At 38.6% G+C, this 9,258-nt stretch overlaps 1 protein-coding gene across 1 annotated transcript; it reads right to left on the reverse strand.

The window, feature by feature from the left end:
• Positions 1–403: 403 nt before the first annotated feature.
• On the reverse strand, positions 404–8,996 carry LOC104395746 (kazal-type serine protease inhibitor domain-containing protein 1-like). The gene is made up of 4 exons (XM_010005480.1): positions 8,200–8,996; positions 3,191–3,351; positions 1,462–1,606; positions 404–525 (listed from the first exon to the last, which is right to left on the reverse strand). The coding sequence occupies exons 1-4, from the start codon at positions 8,654–8,656 to the stop codon at positions 404–406; spliced, it is 885 nt and encodes a 294-aa protein (XP_010003782.1). The 5' UTR covers positions 8,657–8,996.
• Positions 8,997–9,258: the final 262 nt, after the last annotated feature.

Consider the following 9,258-nt stretch of genomic DNA (forward strand, 5'->3'; position numbering starts at 1 on the left):
TATTTCTTAGTATATTATAGAAAAAAGGTAATTGATACAAGGTAAAAATTTTATTTAACTATGGACACTTTTTCTAGACAAATTAGAATGTTGGAAAGAAGTTGTAATATAATTTACATTTAAAAATTAATACAAAATTTTATCCCTTCAGTATACTTAGTAGACAGGTACATGTTTAAGAATTTTGTTTATCAGTCTAAATGTATAGATTTACAACTGTCCTTATTTCTGGTAAGCAGCATGATACATGTCAGTGTATCCCAAGGCTGAATTTTGGGAAGGTGGATACACAAGTGAGTATGTGTGTTATCAGAGGAGCCATTTACAGTACAGAAACTACTAGTTATGTGACTGTGAAAGGTATTGGACAACAGATCTATAAAAATTACTATACAGAGTTGTTTCAATTCTCATAGTCTCCAGACTCATATTGTTCCTCATCTTCATCATCAGCATGGTCATAATACTCCCCATATTCAATGCTGTAGCTTACACTTCTACTTCCTGCAAATGTAGGAGATGAGCCTGCAAGACAGAATTGAACCCAGGTTAAAGGAGTTGCAGATAGGGAGAAAGAGGGAAGTATGGTTCTGGATCTGTACAGTGAGCTCAGTGTTTCTGAATCCCTGTTACCTGTTAAAAAGAGAGAGTTTTTACCCAATTACATCACCTCATACCACTGAAGGTCATGATATATGATCAAATTTCCAAATCATGCACACATTAAAATGTTTAAAATGTATTTAATGCACAATCCTAGTAAACACAGAGTTCAGTCCTCTAGAGATCCTATGCACCTGAAAATATGACCAGAGCCAATAAAGCTTTGAAAACCACTTGCAGAAACAAGGTCAGCGATGCACTAGATCAGTGACAAACTCTAGTTTGACTCCTCTAGACAAGGAGGAAAATATAAGACAGTGCATCTTTATCCTTCATTTGCTAGGAAGCCCAGTTCTCCCTGGAGGAAGAAGGATGTTATCCTGCAGGACTGAGCCCAATGCAAAACAATAGTAAAGCTATTTCTTGTATCTTTCCAAACACTCTCATTAAGGATTAACAACTGTTTCCTTCCTAAGATTTTGAAAAATAAACAGCTAAGCAGAACTGCCATGGTTCAAAGTGCCCCAGCTACAACAGCTGCTGGTCTGGATGAGTTCCTACTAACATCAAAGGACTTCTATAGGATAAGAATAGTAGAATATGTGTCTCGGCTGTATGGCTATACTCCACAGCTTTCTGTTTTCTGTAAAAAAAAAAAATATATAATTTGCAGCAAAATATTACAATACTAACCCATTAGTGGATTAAGTAAATTAAAAAGACACAGGAAAGTTGAAGTACAGACATCTTTAGTTAATTTCTCATATTCTCCATTTGCATTCTGACAAATCCATCCTTTGGAGGCTGCCTGTATATATTTTTCTGTTCTTTACATCCAAATAATAATAAAAACAATACCATCAATGACTTTGAGTCTTGCAGCTGCATATGTTGCACCATACTTATTTTTGGTGTGGCAGATGTAAATGCCTTCATCTGATTTTTTGAGGCCTTGAATCTGCAGCCAGCCAGTCACACCATACTTCTGAGGCCCACCTCTTGCCTTTGAGAAGAGAAAGAAATAGTTGAAATTAAAACCTAGGAGAAACCATGATACTTCTTAAAATAATTGTGTATGGATTAAACATCAGTCTATCCTTTGCTCTTTGTTTACTGCTTTCATGCTTTGGCTCTGTTTGTTTCTGCTGCCCTGTGTTTTAACTTCTTACTGCTCTGTGCCTCTGAGTTCCTGCTTTCCCATCTCTGCTCTTTAACCTTCATTGCCCTTCACAGTACTCTCATTTGTGTTTCTTCTCATGCTACTGATTCCCAGTGCTCCTCCTGTCTTGTGTCCCAGCATCACTTCTTGCTGCTGCTTCAAAGCATTGCCACTTCTTCTCAAGCTCATAGTTTTCTTCAGGATGAGAGTGGTACGTGTGTTTAGGTGAGGTGTTCAAGGCCAAGAGGCCTCACCAAGCTGGCACTCAGCATCCAGGTTTCCATGGATTGGCATAAACATGCCATGGGCTTTCACACATTATGACAATCAGTTTATTTCCCAAATGACACAAAACCATTAACAGATGCTCTCGTGCTGAATCTATTAAGGAGTTAGGTTAACAGAGTTCAGTTTAGCCTCTGAGGTGACCCACATTTGGATGTGGCTCCTTGCACCATTGTTTCTAAGCAACTTTAAGTCCACTAATCCCACCTACGTTCATGCTGCATCTGGAAACATTTCTAAAGAACTTACACTCATAGTATTTAAGTACTCTTGTTACTTCAGTTAGCTTTTTCTGTACTTTTTCTGTCTACCTTTTTGTTCAGGCTGTGCCCTGTGTCTGTTGGATCTTACTGCTTTTGGGTTGTGAATCTAGAAAGCTAGATTTACTGTGCATTTGTCTGCAGAGTCCCTGTTCATGTCCTTTGTCCACTGCAGAAGGCATGCCGATGCAGGCAGGCTTCAGCCTAAATGCAGTCTGCCTGTACATCTGGCTCTGTTAGCTCATCTCCCCAGAATGGTATTTCCATTTAAAAGTATTAACATTGTGATTTATTTAATTTCAGCTCCAAGCTTCAGGCTATTTCTAGATTTGCTTGAAGCCTGTACTAATGCCATTCACTTCTTTCGTCTCAGATTAAAATTCAGTGTCCTCTATGACATGATCAAGTTTCTTTGCTTTCCTTTTGAGTGCCTCAGGGACTAAACCGATATGGCATGTCTCCAGGAACAGCATCTTGAAAAGCAGAAGTTTAGATACCTGCCAGGACTGTGCTTCTGCATCAAGAATAGAAAAGCTGTTGCCAAGAGCCATCCTTCCCAGAATGCACCTTCTTTAGGTAGAAGCCTAAATGGTTCCATTTATAAGTTCATTCAGTTTTTCCAGAATTATACCTACGTAAGGAGAATCTTCCATCTTTTCTCTCCCTGAAGCAGGCCAGATGGTACCCTGGCTGTTATTTCTTTGGCTTAGGCTACCAAAGCAATGAACCTTCCACTGATTGAAATAAAAAATCTTTATGCAGTCAGAGGGACCTTATTAGGAATCCATTTATAGCAACAGTATTGTATTCTGTCAGAGGAATTCACTGGTAATCCCTCTACTCCTCATTCCAAACCGTATGACCTGGAAAACTCAAGTTTTACCTGTACTGAGATGTGAGTGTCATCTCCTGGCAGCAACATTTTATTCCCCTTTTTTTTCCATTCAAGGTGTGGCATAGGATAAGCTGACACCTCACAGCCAAAAATAACATCATTGCCTGTGAAATTCTGGACGTCCTGAGGTGGCATAGAAATAACAGGAGCTGCAAAGAACCAACAGAATGGTGCTTTAGCAGACAGCTAGCAAAAGAATGAACACACAAGCATGTAACATTAATTCCTATTTTACATTATAAAACCAGTTTGCCATCGCACACACTATGAAGAGCCACATGATTGTGAGCAGCTTTTAAAGCTCAGAACACCTAATGGTCATGGCAGTCTGGTGAGGTTCCCACTGATTGGAAAAAAGGGAACATAGCCCCTATTGTTAAAAAGGAGAAAAAGGAAGACCGAGGAAACTACAGGCTGGTCAGTCTCACCTCTGTGCCCTTTTTTCCAATCAGTGGGAACCTCATTGAAATTGCTAACTTGTCAAAATTAGGTTTCTGAGAATATCATTGCCTTGTACTTCCTAAAATCTTGTGCCCTTCTGATACCTGATGTTCTTGTTATGAGACAAGTAGTAAAAGGGATTGAAATCCAATTATTTTTATAAGATTTATATTATGTTTATTATAACTATTAGATTTTCACTTATTTCCTCTTTTTCTAGCCTCATCCCCCTCCAATGTTTGTTTATTGCTTCTGAATTAGCCTTGCCCACTTTTTCCCAAAGAAAAAGCTGATGTTAACCACGAGAGGGAGCCAGGCCAGGGATCTGAAGACATTGAAAGAATAAAGTAGCACCTGAAACATTTGTACATTATTTAAATACATATCCCTGTATAAGCATGTGTGAACATCCTGAATATTAATCAATAATAATAATAAGCAGCAGAGAGAAAAGTACCATATTTACTGTTATCACAGCTTTCTGTTTTAAAGATACCTGCTTTCTTTTTTTTTCTGATCCATTTATCTGCAGCAAATGTTGTTTTCCATCTAATGTCTGTTTTCTTTCTATTTCTATAACCATGTTTAAAATTTAATGCATTTTTTGGGCCACTAGAACCTGTATTTAATTACTGTTTTTATTTTTTAACAGATCCCAGATGCTTGGAAATAGAAACTGATATTAAATAATGTATTTTTACTTGCAATATTTGAACCAATATGTAGGCACAGCATTTACGCTTCAGCATTTGAAATTGTAACAACCTATTCCAGGTTTTCAAGCAATATTCTAATACATCTGTCAGTTTTTCAGGATTGATATCTGTGCAGAAAATATCAAATGTGTACTGATTAAAATGAATTGCAAACCAATTACACAGCAAAGTATCGATTTCTCCGTTTATGAAGGCTTAATTAAACAATCCTTCTAGTCATCAAATTATTTTTTTTTCAAAAATTGGATACTTAAACCCTTAAATAGTTTTTCTTTCTTGAGAATTGTACATTCCAAATCTGTATATTATTTGGAAAATCTTGTATTCAAATCAGCATTAACTGAATATTTTGGATGAGGAATTTTTTGCCTGTGAACTTACCACATAGGGTCTGATGTTAAAGCATACTTTAAAAATATTTAAACTAAGTACAACCACGCTCCTTTTAATGATATATCCACTGTAGCTAAGCTTAAAGATAAAAAAAGAAATGTCTAGATATGATCCAAGTCTCTCCCACTTGAGTGCTTTTATAGAAGGAGTTCAGGCTTTGCTGGGCCATGGCTGACCAGGACTGGCATCATGTCAGATCAAACTCAGGGCAAGCAGGAAGAACCACAGTTCTGGTCTAGTCAAACTACATTTTCTGAACCGGAACACAAAATAAATACTTGAATGATCTACTCAAACTTGAAGTGCCTCCAGAAATAAAATAATATGTCTCAATGCCATTTTGCTATTCTTTACAAAAGAAAGTTGAAATAATGCTGTACCATTTTAACAGAAATTTACAAGCTTCATTTTTGAGTGTTTCAGAGTTTGTGCTCAGTCAAATTCCCCCATGCATATGTGGGTACTTCTCTTTGCAGAACTCTGTCTTTCGAAACAGATCTTTACTGTTATGATAACCTGTCCTTTTGATTCCTGGATTAGGTGATTTTTTTTTTGCTAGATATAGAAAACTTTGGATGTCACAATGTCTGGAGATGAATGCACAATAGTTGCTCCTTTCCTTTTACAATCCCAGTCATGAATTATCCTCATGTTACAGAAGACAAATCAGAAGCCAGGAAAAGTCAAAATACTTCTTAGCCTTTCTCCATCAACCCCATATCACTCCAGACTAATGAATTAGATACTATGTTTTGTTTTTCTCCTTATCTTAGATTATTATTTGCTAATCTATGTCTGATTTGATGAAAAATTTACATTTAAAGGAGATTATGTGACAGTAAAACATAATCCCTGCTGCACTGTTCTGTTACTTCACTAAATCGTTAGCACGCGAGGGTTAAGTGTGAATGGGGATGGATTAAATGTGGAGAATCTGTATATAATCAATGTACTTAGTAATCTTGGTAAATTATTAGATAAACTGATCAAAACTAGCTTTCAGGAAAAGAAGGGCTTTTTCAGTGTTTCTTTAGGGAGCTAGGCCTTTTTCTTCCCCTTTATCTAGTGATAGACAAAAGATAAAAGGCTATACTTTTCTGATGAAAGGAGTTTATTGTTATTTATTTATTCATTGGTTGCTGTATACAACTAATCCATTTGGCATCAATGGGAAACAGCAGATGCTTTGAAGGAGAAATAAGAAAACAAAGTGCTTTGAGATGAGGGAAGGTTATATTTATAGCTTGGTACCAAAACCCCAAAGCGTTGAGTGTTTGTTTCTCATGCAAATTGGAGTCAGCAGAAAGCCAGTGCCTCAGCCAGGCTGCTGCTCTTACAGCCAGGCTCCCCAGTGCCTTTTGTCATCAGCTGAAAAGCTAGCCTAAATCACAGTGCACTTTCATGTGCCCACTGTGGCAGAGGGGGCTTACTGGTGGACTTCTATGGGGAACGGAGGCATCGTGGCCCTGATGTAGCATCTCTGTGCCCTACTGCTTGTTGAAAGATCCACCTTCCAGGATCTGAAACAAAATGCACAAACCCAGCACGTTCAGCTGCTCTCTAAGAGGGGCCCTTGTGCTCCCCTTCCAGCCAGCCCAGCACCCTCCTGGGGCTCAGGTGCTGTGCTGCAGCAGGCACCTCCACCAGGCAGGCACTTTGCTCTGCAAAAGCCAAGAAGATGGGCTCCTGTTCTTCTTAACTCTGCACGGCACTGACATGGTTGTGAACTTTCTCCTAGGCTTCTGTGGAATTCAGTAAGCTGAACCATCCTAGGAGGTTTCTCTGAGTTCCTGGGGAGAGGGTCCAGCCTTTCTGAGTACCCAGGGAAGCAGTGGGAAAGTGCTGGGAGTGATGCCTGCATGCAGAGCAGTTGAGCTCATTTTCCCTACTTGATGGAGCAGTGTTATGCATCTCAGGGGTGACTGCAAGGCCTAGTAGATGACACCACCAGCAATTAAAAGTGTTAGTACTTCCAAATTAAAGCTTTTTTTGTATGTGGCCAGTTCTTTTTAATTAATTAGAGCAGATCATTGCTTTAAGTCTGTATGCCTGAACAGCTACCTCTGCTGCAAAGTTAACTGCAGTTGCTACTTCAGTGGCACTTCTAATGGAAATATTCCTGAAGGGGTTATGCTGTGAGAACTAGTGCTATTTTAATCCTAAATAAGAACACCTACCCGAGGGCTAACAAGCTTTCAGTTGTACTGTGGACTGGTATGCATTGAGTTTTCTGAATGCCTCTTTTCCCAGCTTAATACCCTAATGGCAAATAGGGGATTCTTTAATGGATGTTTCTCTTGCAACTAGAGAAAGAGGAAAGTAGTCTGATACTAGCTGTTCATTACTTTTTTTTCTAAGTCATTCAACATCCAATGTTTGTTCAATATAAAAGCACAGCATACAGTCTTAAATTGGAGGCAGTAGATTGCTAGCAAAGAGTGGGTGAAATGTACGTGAGTTACTCTTATATATGGACCTTTGCCAGTGATGCAATTTTGGATTCCCAAAACTGTGACCCTCTTGTGACCCAGAGACCTCTTCTACCTACTTAATTTGAGAAAATATTTCATTAACTTTAAAATAATTAAAATATTTCTCATTCAGAAAACAAAGTCTGATCACTTTTTCCTTTTCATTTTTTATTCATGTGACTTAGGTAAAAGGCACCCAATAGTAAAGACTTGTAATAATGTGAAGAATGAGAACTGTGTTTGAGCTTGGAGGCAGGATTCCTCTGTACAGCCTGGCTAAGCATCCTTCCACTAACAGTCATCACACAGAACTGTTCATGCACTTTAAGTATCTTTAGGAAATTTTTTTCAGTTTGATTTTGTTCTAATATTTGGACTTCCGTTTCATGGGCTTGCAAGATTTTATGATGATTATGAAATGAGATTATTTTGGACTTCTTTGTGACAAGAACAGATCTGTTAATTAAGTCCTATCTTCTGCTATTGCCTCTCCTTCACTGATTACCATATATACACACAAGTGGATACAGTCATGCATACACATATACAAATACTTTGTATGTATGTATATATATGAAGAAAGTCTGCCTTGCTATCACCACTTTAATATCAGATCAGTCCTCACACAATAATATTTAGCCAGTCCTTCCAGACCATCCTATCTATTTACCTAGTCCCAGCTATACATACCTTTTTTGTACAAAATATCTCATACTCTGCTTATTCAGAACAGAACTAGTCTGTAGATCTATGGCTTCTTAGTCACCATGCGATTTAAATCCACTAGTCTAACATAGAGGCTTATAACACACAAGATTACTAGGTGCTGAGCCACACATTTAACACAGAGCAGTATCATAACAAAATAATTAAAAATGCAGTATTAGTTTAATAAAGTTAGACTATAGCATCAAGTAACATCTCAAAATAAGAATGAGATCTTTTTTCAGTTTGGAAGTGCCTCTGTACATATTACCTGATTCACATGGTCCTTTATGTTTCATGCTGATGTTCCTTTTCATAGCATAAGCCTTGTTGAACTGACAGATGTTCTCGTAGGTTTTCCCTTCAGGTCCACAGATGCTCTCCTGAGACTTGCACACACACTGGGGCTCAGGGACTTCCCCAAACCTTGCTTCATCAGCGTCCAACCTACACTCCAGGTTGTCCCCACATTGCCCGTAGAAATGGTTGCCCTGATCCAAGTCGCAGATCTGCCCTTCCACATTTCCACACTCCGGGCAGCAGCCGCAGCGATCCAGCACAGTCCCAGCTGGACACTCTTTAGGCTCAGAACAAAGTGCCAAATCACATTTTCCACAACTGTCTCCTTCCCGTAACAGCCTCCACCAGCTTCGGTGGTACAAGGCAGGGAAACTCTGAGACACCTGCACCAGTACTACCAGCACTGCTGTAACCATCGGGTGCTTCATCTTGAGAATGTAACAAACAAGCAGAAAAGGTCCTTGGAGTAAAGCCAGGGGGGGTGAAAAAAGAAAAAAAAAAGGAAAAAGAATGAGCTAATGAGAGAAAAACATCACAATCCTTTTTTTTAGTTTTAGAATATAAATTCTTCTGCAAACACAGGCTTTAAAAAGAAACTAGCATCAGATTCCTAATCTGGAACTGATAATAAAAATGCATAGAAACCCACCGGCTTTTCTCTAATGCAGTTTGGAATGTGAGCATTGCTCACACTGAAACCAAACTGCCCCTTCTGACAGCTCAGTTGAAGCTCTCTGAAAAGCTGTTTGCTCAGTGTCTCCTTGAGCCAAATTTGCAAAGCATTGCTCTACTGAAACAACATTATATTGCAGCTATTGTAGAAAGGGGAACAGGGTAAATTAGTGTAAAATTAAAAAATTAACTGCTATGAGGGTTTATTTTTTTTCCCCTCATCAATTGAAAAAGAAACTCACAAAAAGATAAACTTGGATACAAAGCAGCACCCAGGATGCCAGTATCCTAGAGCTGAGCCAATGCCCCGTAGACTGGAGCAAGGCTTAACACCAAATGCCATCCATTAATGATCACA

This window comes from Chaetura pelagica, unplaced genomic scaffold, assembly GCF_000747805.2.
Source record: "Chaetura pelagica isolate M959 unplaced genomic scaffold, ChaPel_1.0 scaffold581, whole genome shotgun sequence".
NCBI lineage: Eukaryota > Metazoa > Chordata > Aves > Apodiformes > Apodidae > Chaetura > Chaetura pelagica.

What these genes read in the sequence shown, in the direction of transcription:
- LOC104395746 (XM_010005480.1), bottom strand. Translation starts at nt 8,656, where the DNA reads ATGAAGCACCCGATGGTTACAGCAGTGCTGGTAGTACTGGTGCAGGTG. An exon ending in ACACTCACATCTCAGTACAG is followed by an intron (nt 1,607 to 3,190) that starts GTAAAACTTGAG and finishes CTCTTCTCAAAG; the next exon opens with GCAAGAGGTGGGCCTCAGAA. An exon ending in AAGACTCAAAGTCATTGATG is followed by an intron (nt 526 to 1,461) that starts GTATTGTTTTTA and finishes TCTGTCTTGCAG; the next exon opens with GCTCATCTCCTACATTTGCA.